Here is a 15,000-nt window from a genome sequence, read left to right on the forward strand (position 1 = left end):
GAAGCAGGGGACCTCAACAACAAAGCTAACCTTGTTCATTTTTAAGTCCCTTAGACAAACGTGTAACCTACTAATCTACATTTCAATTGCATAAGAGTAGGGAGCGCACAGACTGTCTGGAAAGGGTAGTGTTCTACCTGTGATATGTTTTTCTTGATGAAAATGGCAAATGTCTTTCCCGAAAGAAACAAAGTTATATTTTACTTGGCATTAGTTTTGCGTGTGTGTGTCAAGTCACTATTACTCGAGACGCAAAGTAATTTCCTCGATCGATAGTTGTTTATCTATTGATTGATAACGTTAAAATCAATGACGTCACCAGGGGGACGGCGCGCGTGGACCTGCGCAACGGTGCAAGGTCATGCACCTCCGAGATTTTGTAACCTGGCGTGAGGGGCGTCCCTCCTCGTTTCCTTTTCAAAATGGAGTAGTTCGAGGCGCTGAGCTGGTTCCCACATACAGCGGTGTTTACGATTTGTCTTTGCGCGAGTTGAGGGTTGGCGGTTGAGTGACAATAAACATATAGTTTCCCCAGCAGCGTCAAGAAGCTCCTGTTTTCTACACGCAGCCATGTTTGTTGTTTGTCATTCTTCCAGAGGCCTCTTCTACTACTACTACTACTACTACTACTACTACTACTACTGCTATTGCTACTTCCTGCTCCACTGGGTATTACTTTCTCCATTATCCCCTGTCGTCCCGGCGAGGGACTGCAACGGAGAACGTGCCGGCTTTTTTAAAGTGCCCTGCGCCCTCTGTGCGGGGGGAAAACTGCCATTGATAAAATACCAACAAGACCGCAGATTGTTCAGTTAATGTTTAATGTGAAATCTAATCGATGAAATTCTCATTAGCAATTAATTGGTAGTCCATTCATTGTCGAAATCCCTAACCTGCGTAATCCAATGCAATCCAGTACACCAGCTCTGCCTTGAATTCTACTTTTATGAAGTTTATGATGTTCAGTTTTTGTTGACATAGTCGGAAATGTGTAAGTTCAATGATATGTTTGACTGAGGTCATAGTTATGTACAATGTGGTGTTGTACTGAACGACATTATATTGAGCGGTGTTTTAAAATTGTTGTCCTCCCTACTTACATACATGAGTGGGACAGAATATTAGAAACACCCCTGAATATAAAGCAGCTCATTACACCACTATCACCTTGATGCTAAAACATCTACTTGAACACCTCTTCTGACAGCTTAAAAAAACCCTGAACATTATAGGCAACATAAAACAAATTTATGGTTGAGATAGTGTATCTGATTATGTAGGAAACAAGTACAAGTGTACCTAATCTGTGAGTGTCTGTGTGTCTGTGTGTGTGTGTGTGTGTGTGTGTGTGTGTGCGCGCGCCTTTATGCAAATTGAAACAGTGGTGAATGGATGTGTTTGTGATGAGTGCACCTCTTGCTTCAATTTCTTATATGGCCTGCATGTTATCATTTTGGCTTGGAAAATATCTCGTCATCACCAGCTGAATACTGGCTAGAAGCAGTCAATAGTAGGCAAGGCAATTATCACTTGAAACCACAAATTAAAAAAAAACAACAAGTTGTGCTTTCTTGTCACTTGCAACTCTATCAGTGGCATCACAAAAGTTATATTAACCATCAAAATGATTGTAATCAAAGATGATTATCTGCAATTTTTATGGCATGAATTAGCCTTGTAAATAGCTTTTATGTCATATCGTTTTATTACGTTGAGGTGCCATTTTGTAACTTCAAATACTCCAGAGAACTAATGCTTTTTTTGTCTCCTTTCTCAGGTTGTGCCGCTGAAGTAAGACATAGCCCTAAAATGGACAGCTCTGACTGAAAAGCAAACACGATTTGTGTTTTGCTGAGCAGCTGATATCTTTGATCAGCACGAGCCATGCCTGACAAGTAAACTACTGCTTTTGCTCAAGGCAATAAAACAGAAAACGCACAAAAGAAGAAGAAAAAAAAAAAAAAAAAAATCAAAATTTCCCACATGCCTCCCCATGGAACACCCCTTCAGTGCGTCCTGCTGAAGTGACCGCCTCTCCTTTAAAAAAAAAAAAAAGGCTTCGCCCTTGTCTATACTCTTAATCGGCGACTGCTCCGCTGCAACCCCCTGTCACGATGCCGCTCTACCTGAGAATGACTAACACCTGAGGTCCCATGCGTCCAGTGAGCACCGATTCAGACGGTCCTGATCCTCCTGAACACCTCTCTTGCCCCTATCCACCAGTGGGCCCCCTGTCCGTCTCAAAGATGTCCCTGCTCCAGTCACTGGACCCAGTGCAAAGCTGGCTCGGCCAGGAGCTGGAGAAATGTGGGATAGACGCCATGATCTACACCCGCTATGTGCTCAGCCTTCTCCTGCATGACAGCTACGACTACGACCTGCAGGACCAGGTTTGTTCCTCTGACCGTGGGCGAAAAAAAACAACCCATTTATATTAGGGATGCACATTATTCTTGACTGATAATCTTTGAATGTAATTGACGAAGAACTGCTAGTCATTGTGATGAATCCTATTAAAGTGGCAAAATTACTTTCTGTATTTTTGTCGCACATTTAACTACACATTTAAACTAAGGGCCTTAGATAGTATCAGCTTCGATTCCCCTTGGTTCATGTTTTTCGAGATATCCGTTTTAGAAAAATAAAATCTTGACAAAAACAAAACAGGATGGTTAAATTATATACCTGTTCAATAATGACGTCAATTAACTTCCGCAACAAACTCAAACACTCTGACCTCAGGTACATTATTTCCCAAAAAAAGAAAACCGTTGAAAACGAGTGTTGTTGCCAATTTGCCAATTTTAATTTGTGCAATCTGTAAAGCACAAATAAGCGTCACACATTATTTACACTTAACAGTTAGTCATACCTGTCAAGAAAAACGTGTTTATATATATATTTAAAAAAAAAAAGTATATTCACATGGTCTCGACATAGTCCAGCATGGCATATTATTTAGTAAGCCAAACTAGTATATGAGCATGATTAGTCAGTCCGAAACCATAGTATGTGAGAAGTACCGGGATGATATAATGCATCTGGTAAAAATCGTAAAACTATGACGACAAGTCCATCCCACAATACATTGTGATTGTCTGGCAAGATACTGGTAAAAGTTTTGTGACGTTGTCGTCATCAACACACAACATGCTGAGAGGAAGTGATGCTGCTATTTAAAGATAAAGTATGTCCGAGAAGCCATCGTTCTTTTTACTCGTACAGTAAAGCCTGCCGGAAATATTATTTCGTATGACATTTCAGAGACGGGTGTTACAGAGCTACTCAGGTGTAAGGAATTGTTGCGTTTTTATCCTTGTGGAGTTCATCACATAAGTACATGAATTTCTTTAACAATCGGATAGAACACTGAAGAATATTCATCGTAGATTAATCATGGGTATCCCTAATTCATGTTTTAAAAATGTTCTGTATTGTGCGTTATATTCATAGTGGTGTGTCAACATTAGGGAGTTTAGACGGGAAGTGTCTTGATGTCAGGTGACTATTTCATAAGAAAGGGGATTGTGTAATGCATGCTCCATGGGAATTCTATGTTCATTTATTTTCAACAGGAAAATGACATTTTCTTGGGTTGGGAGAAGGGAACTGGGAAGAAATGGGGCAAGAGTAAAAAGAAAGGAGGCACAGACCTGAGTCTCGAGGAAATGAAGAAACAAGCTGCCGTGCAATGCCTGCGATCTGCATCTGATGAAGTAAGTCACTTCCCTCCTTTTCCCACAACAGATAGATAATTATGTTTGTTTGTATGCTTAAAGTCTTCCAATTAATTTCACTACATTAAAAAAAAAAAAAAAAAAAAAAAAAAAAAAATGCAAAGTATGTTTTTTGATCTGATGAGACCTTTTTAGATTTTCTGCATTTATTTCTTGCAGTAAAAGCGAGGGCAAATTTGGCATTCGTCAAATTTCTTGCATGGGGAATTTGGTACAGTTACAGTAGTCTGTAACTCGTTGTCAGTCGTTGTAGAGGTGCAGTCATGCAGCTTGTAGTTGCATAACGCTGAATCGTCATTGCATTAAGCAGAACTCACGTCCATATGAGTGTAACGCACTGAAGACGTGTCAAAACTTTATAGTCATTGCTTGGTCATCGTGTGACCTCTTTGTACCGGTCCCAACATTTGGATTCTGCAACCATGAGAGTGGAGGTCCTATAAAGGTCATGAATAATATAACTGAAAAATGAAAAGTTGCGTTGACAAAACACCATTGCACTTGGCAGTGACCTTGTACAGGATGTCCTCCACATGGAAGCCCATCAACCAGAAGCCATGACTGCTCAATGAATCTTTTGTAAACTCACCAAAGGAAGAGGGGATTTCTGACATTCTACACTGAGGCTGGCAGTGAAGTGCAGGCCAGCTCACAGTGAAGCCAGAGGGTGTGTAGGGGGAAGGGTCTTAGCGGCAGAGCGTGAGCTCCTCTCAGGGACCTGGGCGCTGCGGTCTATTTTTTAACCAGTACACGCTGCACAGGATTGCGGCAGTGAGCGGCGGAGCTACTCTGTGTCAGCTGATCAGCATTACCACTATGCAAGAGGAAACGCAGGGTGGAGGAGAAAATTTTGCTTTTTGCTGGTTGGCATGGTTAGGAATATAACATGAAATGCGTGATCTAAGCGATTGTGGCAGGGCTTGCTCTATAGACTCGTAGTGTGGATAGTGGTGTTGTCTTAGTTCTTGCTTTGTTGTTTATGTGAAAATGGCCCTTTTTTTCCCAGCACCATTTAACATGGTGCTCAAAGTTAAAGAGTTTTTAACGTGTCCCCATTTTCCATTTATTCAGTTTATTCCAAACAAGTTTTTAGAGACTTTCCTCCTGTAGCTAAATTTAAATACAGTCACAGCAGAAAGTGCCTAAGGTCTCACAAGGCAGCTGCTCTAACTTTGTTAACCCTGTGTTAGGGTGACAAATCACATTTGCTTTATGCTCTAATATATCAGTATCAGAGGGTAGATGCCATCACTTGCTTCAGGTATCCTCTTAAAAGAATTGTTGTTATGGCACGACTAATCCAGGCCACAGATATTGACAATCATTGTGTGTGTGTGTGTGTGTGTGTGTGTGTGTGTGTGTGTGTGTGTGTGTGTGTGTGTGTGTGTGTGTGTGTGTGTGTGTGTGTGTGTGTGTGTGTGTGTGTGTGTGTGTGTGTGTGTGTGTGGTGTCCTCATTTAGTGTACAGAATTTCTGTTTAAATTGACAGTCAAATAATTTGCCTTTTGAGAGATTCCTATTAATAAGTCCTATCCTATCCTCTGCAAACTCGGGATGGTAAAATGTTTAACAATTTATTTTTAACATGTGTTTCCATGTTTTTAACCAATAAAAGAATAGATCTGGTTCATGAGGAGTCAAATAAGCGTGCAGAGTGGAGGCTACCTGAAATTATTTTGCTACACTACAAATATGTAGCAATGCACTGGAGTCTCAGAGCTTTAAAAAAGAAAATTCTAGTCATATTTGCCGCCTGGGGTTGTCGTGAAAGGTGTTTTCCAGTCAAAAGGTGAATGGTAGTTGCAGTAAATGCATGTGCATCGCCACATTTCAGCAGCCGGTGCTGCAGCTCAGAGTGACAAAGTGCTTACTCGACTCATAATGCATCAAATAAAATAATTTATGTTAGTGTGTTTCTGATTATATGTGAGAGTATTGTTATGATTGTTGTTGATCAAATGCATATGTAGGCTATGCATATTAGTAATTCACTTTATGAACAATTTATGATACATATAAATGAGTAGGTTGAATTTTAACTTTGCCAATAGTTTTCAATTACTAAATGGCTTACAATAAACTATGATACAAATTAATTGCAGGTCAGATGGCATTGCACACATAAAAACACAATAAATACAATAATGTGTCTTTAAAATGAACAACATTCGAAATTCACAGACTGACTCCAACATCAGTATGAACATAGACAAGTACATACAAAGAAACATGCAGTGTGTTGATGTGTTGAAAATCTGTGTTGATCTGACAAAAAGTCATACGGGTGCTCCGCACTTAACGACCGAGCTCCGTTCCTAGGACCGGGTCGTTAAGTGATTTTTTATTTTTTTTTATAAGCGAGGACCCTTTTATTTCACGGTAAGGGGGCGCGGCCATAGCGAACGTTAGTGTAGTGAATACTGACAGACTGCGGGAACCAGACTGAGAACAGTGATGAGATTAGATGCTTGACGCTGAGACGTCGTGGTATTGTACGCAGCGTACAATACAGACTGGTCAGAGAGCTGGTCGTAAGTCCGAACGATCATTAAGTGAGGAGTACCTGTATAGTAAATGCTAAAACCATCACATGTGTTCCTCTTTTGCACAGAACTCTGGGATTGAGAGCCTGGTTGAGGAGCTTTGCTCTAAGCTTAAGGACATCCAAAACAAACAGAAAGGTATGGTTGATTTTCCCCCTTACTTTTATTTATTTTTCATTATTGTTTTGTTTTTTAACCTGTGCTCTCAGCATGCTGGACATACAACACAGAGTATTTATGCCGTTGCATCTAGGACAGAGTTAGTCTGTAAGTGGAGTTCAACTTCTCAACCTGCAATACCACTCTTTAACCATTCTTTAATCATCAAGAACTGCTGCGACAACTCTGTCCTGTGGACGACCTGTGAGACCACAAGAGCACAGCTTTTCTGTTACACAGAACCACCACCAATCCCATTCTTTGGACAACCATCTTACCCTGTTTTGGTCTATAAACAACTAATCATCATTACTACTCCCAAGAGGCGGGAATCACAACGGATGAGACAAATAAACATGGAACCAAACATGTACATGGAGAAACGTAAACAAAGGAACATCAGACGACAGCATGTATCGACAAAACAGAGTTAACTAAGTCCAGGAAAATTGGAAGTGTGTGTGTGTGTGTGTGTGTGTGTGTGTGTGTGTGTGTGTGTGTGTGTGTGTGTGTGTGTGTGCGTGTGTGTGTGTGTGTGTGTGTGTGTGTGTGTGTGTGTGTGTGTGTGTGTGTGTGTGTGTGTGTGTGTGTGTGTGTGTGTGTGTGTGTGTGTGTGTGTGTGTGTGCCCCCTCCTCCCCGGGTGTCATGACATTTTACTGTATATATGTATAGACACTCCACGACCGCAGTAAAGCCCCGAGCACTATGCCCCACAGCCACAGAAGAGTCCCACGCATGGCCCCAAGGAGTGTAAACCAGTCCCAGAGAGCGCGAGGAGACCCTGCACCCTCGAAGTGCACACATAAGACGCACCCACAGTAGTGTAGTTAAAAGTGCGGATCGCCGGGGTGCGAGTCCTCCAAGCATGTCAAACCCAAATTACTCGCACCCCTCCTGCCCCGCAGCCCCTGGTCTGGTGGAGTGTTGCTTGGAATAAGGTTTGTTCGGAGTGTATGTATTCAATTTGCAGGACAGACATGAAGCATGGCGGGGCAGGAACGCGACGGGCAAGATCGCAGTCGCTCGCCATATCCCTACCCACATAGCTCACACCCCACCCGTCCCGTAACCCCTAGGCTTATTGCGTGGTGTATGTACTGAGATTGAGTTTTGGCACAGGGAGGGATAAGTGAGGCACAACCAGATCAACGCAGGCTTGCAGTAGGTCGGGCAGCGGCCACACGGACCCCGCCCCGGACCCAAACTTTGAACAAAAAGTTCCCCCTTACTTTTTGTTCAAAGTTTGGATCCCAAATGAGTATAATTCATTCGTTAACATCCCCTTTTATGTTATATACAGTATTTTCTTTTTTCTTTTTTTTTTTTTTTTTTTACAGAGGAAAAACAGATTAGGAAGAAATCTGATGGCCCTCTATCTCCGGAACGAGCTGAGTCCCCCTCTTCAAAGGACCAGGTGGAAATGTAAGCCTTGTGGTCATTGAAAATATGACTTTTACTTTCGGCCTTTATTGATTCATTTAATCTATATTTTCTCTCGTTTTGACTTCAGGTATTATGAAGCTTTTCCACCTTTGTCAGAGAAACCCGTTTGTCTCCAAGAGATCATGACGGTGTGGAACAAGGCTAAGGCCTGTGCATACTCGAGTTCTTCATCCTCTGCAGCCCCGCAGACCAGCACCGACACCTCTTCTCCTAAAGATTGTAACAGTGACGGTGAGACTACCAAGGACAGAAGCCTCGAGGCGTGTGGCACCACGGCCATGCCCAACGAAAGACCCCAGCAGCGGCGCAGTAAGAAAGAGAAAGAAAATCGATACCTCGGTGGTGTGACGGTGGAGGATAGATCTGTTGTCCACTCAAAGAGGGCGACAAGGCATCGGTCAGAGGGCAAGTATCGGGCACGCTCCTGGTCTTCTGGGTCTAGCGAGGCTGGTTCAAGCTCAAGCGGGAACCACGGTGATTCAAAATCATCCAACAGCAGGACAGTGAGAATGAGACACAAATCCAGGGAAGCAGGAAAGGGCAAGAGAGGGCGCAACAGCGGGCAGGTAAAGCTGGCTCTAAAAATCATTGACAAAGAGGAGCGAAAGAATACAGGAGGGAGCAGCAGCAGTGGCGGCTCTGCCAAACAGCCCCAGCTTTACAAAAAGGGGAAGAGGCTGCTGAAGGAGATCCGCAAGGATCCAGGCTGGGCGGAAGGGAAGGAGTCTGGAATTGAGGCCAGAAATAAAAACGAGTACATGGAGGAGCCGCTTTGGTACACCGAGCCCATCACAGAGTATTTTGTACCTTTCAGCAGCAAACAAAGCAAGCTGGAAACAAAGTACCGAAGCAAGGTTGATGGTCTCGAAGGCTTTGCCCTGGCCAGTGATATGGAGAAGCTGCCTGAGAGAATACAAGGAATCTGCATTGCCAACGAGAACTACCAGAGAACATACCTCGCTGCGGGCTCCTTTGTGGATGGCCATTTTGTTGAAGGGCCAGGTGATGCAGAAGATGAAGCTGCTGAATTGACTGGGACCTCAAGTTGCCCTCAGCCAGAGGATAGTAGCGATTTAGATGACAAGCATCTGTCCGAATTCACTCACTTCTATGAAGTTGATATATATCAATCCATATTGGATGCTAGTGCCTCAGACTCCATACAAGAGAGTCGGATCTTGAGCATGATTCGACAGACAAGCAAAGAGCAAAGAGACCTTGAGGCAGAATGTTGTTTAGTGTTAGATGGCCTTGAGCTGCAAGGGGAAAGTGCAATAACGGCAGACTCGCAGAAGGCTTTGGGATCCGTTGGATTCTTAATGCAGGACCTTGAGAACATGGCTCAAATCTGGGGAAGTTATTCACCCTCTAGCTCTGAGGATATAGACGGAGAAAGCTTTGTAGGAGACTCCCCAAATCGTCTCTCCCCCCTTCTCGGCGGTGTTTCATTCACCTTGAACAAGCTGTCTGAAAATCTGGAGGAGCCACATCTTCCGGAAGCCGCCAGTGAACCACCTGGTCCTAACACCTCTTGCTTTTCTCTTTTTGAGCTGCAGTACGATAGCCCCACGTTTCCTTTTCCCTGCGACTCACTCACTGTTGGTCATGAAAACAACACAGATTCAAGTAGCTGTCTCGATCCGCTTTCAACTAAGCAGTCTCGTTTGCTAATATGGACCAAAAATAGTGCCTTTGATGAAACTGAACACTGTTCTAATCTTTCGACACGAACGTGTAGTCCATGGTCACACTCTGAGGAGACTCGTTCAGATAATGAGCAAGGAAACGTTCAAATGGAGGATCCTGCTCAGATTTGCAGTGAAGAAATTAATAGTATAATCCCTCCACTTTCTGGTACCTATTTAGAGGAGGAAATCCTGGAGTTTTTGCAGGAAGACACGGGCTGTCAGTGTGAGGAGAGCAACATTAGCACAGCACCCAATCAAACCTTTACCAAGAAATCTAAATTGGAGTCCATTTGTGGGATAGCTCTGGAAGATGATGAAAGCAAGCAGTATAACACTGGTATATTTTCAGACAGCACAAACCAACAGAGTGAAGATTACAGCTCAGGGATAATTAAGGACATTTGGACCGCTATCGGAGATGGCGATTCTATAATGTCACAGCAAGGAGCGGAAAACCCAAGCGAGGGTCTACTTTCGGACAAGTCGAGCAGTTACTGTTGCAGCTGTCGCGAGGTCCAGGCAAAAGGAGGTCTGATTCAGGGGCCACTGAAGAAAGCAGTGCAGCGTTCAGAATATCACCTCTGGGAGGGCAAGAAGGAAGAGCGGAGCGTGGCCAAAACTAAGCTCTCTAAGGTGGATGGTGCCGGGGACTACATGACTCCGTCCAAGCCCTGGGACATAAACCCTGACAAAGAGAGTACATCATTTATACTCGGAGGGGTGTACGGAGAGTTGAAAACATTGAGCGGCGATAAGAATTGGGCTGTTGTGCCCCCTAGCGAAACGCAGGGCAGTCTTCTGCAGTGTGCTGCTGCGGCGGCATCAGCCTCTGGCTCAGACATGGTGACCATCTCTGGCACAGATGTGTTCATGAACACGAGCAGCCGCTTTGCCCCTGGGCACAGGCATTTATGGAGACCCCTGGTATCGTTTGGGCAGAGTGACCAGGCCATTAGAGGAGGCGGAGACGGATTGAATAAGGGATTTTCTTTCATCTTCCATGAAGATTTACTTGGATCCTATGGAGGCTTCCACCATCGGGAGCAAAATATAGAGTACCCGTTTGCATCCATCAACCTGACCAATCCCTTCTCTCAAGTCCTCCATGTTGAGTGTTCCTTTGAGCCAGAGGACATGGCTTCTTTTAGCCCAGGGTTCAAGCCCAAATCTATACTGTGCTCAGACTCTGAGAATGAAGCCCTCCACCCACGAATATACGGCATCAACCGGACGCAGTATAGGGCCATTCGCATTTCCCCCAGGACTCATTTCCGACCGATATCTGCCTCTGACCTGTCTCCTGGTGGGGGAAGTGATTCCGAAGCAGAGTCTGAGAAAGAGGAGATGAACTTTCCCGTCCTGGCGCCAGTGGATGTCTTCGATGACCCTCAGGCGGACCTCAAACCTCTGGAGGAGGACGCAGAGTGCGAGGGCCCTTATTATGGCAAGTCTGAACTGGAATCTGGTAAATTCTTACCCAGATTAAAAAAATCTGGCATGGAGAAGAGTGCCCAGACTTCCCTGGATTCCCAAGAGGGATCCAGTACCCTCCTGCCAATTGCCGAGCAAGAGATTTGCTTGGACTGTGAAAAGGCGGCAACTGTGCTGACTACAAGTGGACAAACAAATGTCCCAGTTGGCAAGATCGAAAAGGAGGATTCTTATGAAGAAAGAGAAACCTGCTTATCTGCGCCAGCGGGCCAAGTGTATGGGATCGCCTATGACTTTGATGGAGGTATGCCAGAGGTAAGAATTGTTCGTGAAATTTTGTTTTCGTGCCTGTGCATTATGACTGTCAACACCGGCCAAAAATCGCGTTCAAATATTCATTCTGGGAAAAAAAAAAAAAGCTTGGATATATGCAAATATCCATTACAATTTTAGAAAGTTAGAATTTGACCGGCGTTCAGGCTGTGTTATAGCGCGTTAGGCTGGGGCGGTCCTGCGTCGCTCAGCCTCCGCCTCCTCCCCTCTCGGAGCGGAGACCCAGACCGGGGGGTGGGACGGCACATTTCTCTGGGATAATTACACGATTTGATCCTCTCATTTTTCCCCTCCGCTCTTTATCCTTAGGCTAGGATAAAGGGATTTTAGAAAGCGGCCTCAAAAAAATTTAAAAGGGGAGGACAACCACCCCTAATTAAGCGATTGTTTTAACTGGATCTCCGCGCCGCTCCCCGGTGAGACCCGGCGCTTTGTCCCGGGCCGCGGTGCACTGTGCGGGGCGTGCGCTGCTTGCAGAGCCCGGAACACCTGTCGCGTCCGGACTGAGCCTCTTTCCTTTCCCTGCGTCTTTTTAATTTATTTATTATTTAATGAGCATAAAGCGGTCCCTGCACGGACAGAGCTCATTCACTTCTGCACACAAAGTGGATGGATGTGGACGTACGCGCGCAACATTTTTATCAAAAAATTATCAATTTCTGCTGAACCGCTGCATTCTTCTTTTGATTGTTAATTTTCAAATTTGAACTATTTTTTTTTTTTTTGCTTTTTACAATTCAGCTTTTGAATATCGAACCATCGTTTGACAGCCCTACTGTGCATGCAACGTTAAAATGAAAATATGAAATACATACCTTTTACTTAATTGTGAATTTGGGCGAACTTATAATACATGCATTATTACCCATAGTGTCTGTTCTGAACAACACACTAACAACTTCTGTGTTTTTTGGGGGGGGCTTCTTAGTTCCCTCTGAGCATTAGTGGACAGGGAGGAACTGGTAGCCAGCAGGATGAGTGCTGGTGGCAGAACACACTTTGTTCCCCTCTTTTCCCTGGATCTCAATGTACAGGTATTTATGCATCAAATAATACATGAATTATGCTTGTGAAAAAGCCTACTTTACAATGTCCAGCTGTATCAGGAAATGAATCTTCCCTTTTGTTATACAAAAAAAACAATAATAATAGATAAAAAATACCAAATATCAATCGTGCAAATATTGCATGAATGCATTCTGCATTAAGTTTGTCATTTAGTCTGTCAATTAATTCTGGTCTTCATCTTTGACGATTTTCATATTTGAAAGACTTGAATCCAGCTGTGCAACCTTCTAAATCCTTCATTTTATGTTACTGTACAGGGAGCGGCAACATTTAAATACTCCAGTTTTGCAGAAGATACCTTTTTGCCGAGAGGAAAGTGCTTCTTCATTGGTGCATGGACCTCTAACAGCAAAAAAAAAAAAAAAAAAGATTTAGGGGCTTCTCAGATTTGGAATGGCTCCTGTAGGCCTCATGTTCTAAAGAGATGTACTGACAAGCCACTTAACCCCGCTGATTTTCATTTTTCTATTTTAAACCTTGTGTAATCAACAATCGGAACGACAAAAAATGAGCGAAAACGGGAAAAATCCCCAAAAAAAAAAAAAAAAAAAAAAGTTCATATCTTTGCCTGATGCTCTGTGCAGACATGGATTTTAGATATGTTTTAGTTGATTCTTCTGTGCATTGGTCTTCAGTCAAGGCTTAAACTTAGGTATTTGGGGGGGGGGGGGGGGGAGAAAAAAAAAATCTTCAGTTCTGCCCTGGTCCGTCTTCCCCCCCCCACCCCCACCTTATTTGCTTTTTTGAAATAGGATACCGGTAGTTTGGTGGTGTTCGAATGGTTGTGCATGTGTGTTTGTCCGACTAGCGTCGCTCCTTTCTAGTTTGACCTGTAGTGACCCTGACGGATGCTGCAGTTCATGTATACAACTGCCACCGCCTCCTTTGTTCTCCATCCTCTGTTCGGAAAGTTTGTATCGGGACGTCGGGGATTTTTTTTGAGTTGCTTAAGAATTGGAGAGTTAATTTAAATAGCTTGGATGCCTTTCTGAATGAAGTAGAGAATGTGTGCACTTTTTTATTTTTATTTTATTTTTTATTTTTTTGGGGGGGAAAGTCTCAGTGGGGGGGGGGGGGGGGGAATCCTAAATAACTGATTTTTGAACGGTGATAAGTCTTTCAAACCCTAGTAGTAGTATTATTTATCAGACAGAAAAAAAGGAGATCACATGGTGTAAAAGAAAGAAGAGTCAAAAATGCATTGTTCATAAACAATGAGAAGGGGGGGGAAAAAAAAATAAAAAAATGTTAGCGTGGGGAGGGGGGGGTTATCGAAAAAGCCAGGAATTCAAGATAGTGCAGCACCTGTGACACAAGCCTGGTGTGAAACAGTGACATTTTTCCCCTAATGGGATGAACAATTGGTGCTATGACTATTAATAGAGAAAGTGTGTGTGTGTGTGTGTGTGTGTGTGTGTGTGTGTGTGTGTGTGTGTGTGTGTGTGTGTGTGTGTGTGTGTGTGTGTGTGTGTGTGTGTGTGTGTGTGTGTGTGTGTGTGTACATATGTATGTATATGCATATGTATATGTGTGTGTGTATATATATATACTTGTACTTTTTGAAGTTGCAGTTCCATATTATGGCTGTAATGGTTTAATTTTAGCCTAGTTTTGTTTAGTCCAGACATTCAGAATGCATTCATGAGAAATTGCGGGGAGAAAAATAGAGGGGTGGGGTGGGGAGGGGGTTGTTTGGTTGATCTCAGTTCTCGCCTAACTTGGCTTGATTTTTTTATTTTTATTTTTATTTTTATTACTTTTATTTTATTTTTTTAAAAGATCAATTTTAACCTCCAAGTTGTCAGGCCCTGGAACGCATCGGAAGCAGAAATACAGATTTATGAATCCTCGTGTATCCCATCAAACGTGTATGCCCCCCCCCCCCCCCCCCCACGGTTAACAGTTGCCCAATTAGAAGAATTACTGAGTCGTAGCAAGGTACAAATGGCCTTCTTGGTTTGAATCCAACTAAACAGTTAGATGAAAGGTGATCAAACAATGACATGTAATTACACTAAGATACAAGGTTGTTGTTTTTCTTTTTTGTTTTTTTGTTTTTCTTTTTTGAGGTGTGTTTTTCCTTTTGTTTTGATTTCCTATAATGTTCAAATATCCAGTAAAGTGTCACCGTGTGTGTACGTATGTTTGCATTTAACATGTATTGACACTATTTAAAAAAACAAAAAAACAAAGGGTTTATCTTGGAAAACTGAGTATGCAAAAACCATACATTTGAAAAAAGACAAACTTAAAAAAAAAAAAAAAAAAAAAACAAAACAGGAAAAAAATGTGCTAATCAGCTGTCTACTAAATTAGAAGTATGTCTGTAACAAACATCTTATTTCACAAAAACCTGTGGTGCGGTGGGGGTTGATGCGTTTTGTGGCCTGTGCTTCGGGGAAAAAAAAATAAAAAAAATACAGAATGCCCGCGGATTACGGCAGCGTGCATTCTTATGCACGGATTCCGGTCCCCGCCGTTGAAAACGCCGTTTCCGACGGCAACGAGGGCGACGGCAGAGAGCGTGGCCCACCGCGTCACGCCTCCAACGCCAAGCACGGATTACAAAACCAACGGGACGGTCGCGCCGCGAGTTT

The 15,000-nt window shown here is 43.3% G+C and overlaps 1 protein-coding gene across 3 annotated transcripts in view; it reads left to right on the forward strand.

Annotated features, from left to right (window-relative positions):
* The window catches only part of kiaa0232 (KIAA0232), a 15,244-nt gene extending 1,797 nt beyond the window's left edge, over window positions 1-13,447 (forward strand). For 2 of the 3 annotated variants that reach the window (XM_080022826.1, XM_080022827.1), the window contains exons 2-8: window positions 1,778-2,390; window positions 3,576-3,716; window positions 6,349-6,418; window positions 7,778-7,862; window positions 7,951-11,317; window positions 12,264-12,369; window positions 12,661-13,447. In XM_080022826.1, coding sequence (XP_079878952.1) covers window positions 2,154-2,390; window positions 3,576-3,716; window positions 6,349-6,418; window positions 7,778-7,862; window positions 7,951-11,317; window positions 12,264-12,369; window positions 12,661-12,677 — 4,023 coding nt within the window. In that variant the 5' untranslated portion in view covers window positions 1,778-2,153 and the 3' untranslated portion in view covers window positions 12,678-13,447. The remainder of the gene's footprint in view (window positions 1-1,777; window positions 2,391-3,575; window positions 3,717-6,348; window positions 6,419-7,777; window positions 7,863-7,950; window positions 11,318-12,263; window positions 12,370-12,660) is intronic. The other variant, XM_080022828.1, reaches the window with a different exon arrangement.
* Window positions 13,448-15,000: the final 1,553 nt, after the last annotated feature.

The sequence above is a fragment of the Zeus faber genome (genome assembly GCF_960531495.2).
Source record: "Zeus faber genome assembly, chromosome: 22".
In the NCBI taxonomy this organism is placed as follows: Eukaryota; Metazoa; Chordata; class Actinopteri; order Zeiformes; family Zeidae; genus Zeus; species Zeus faber.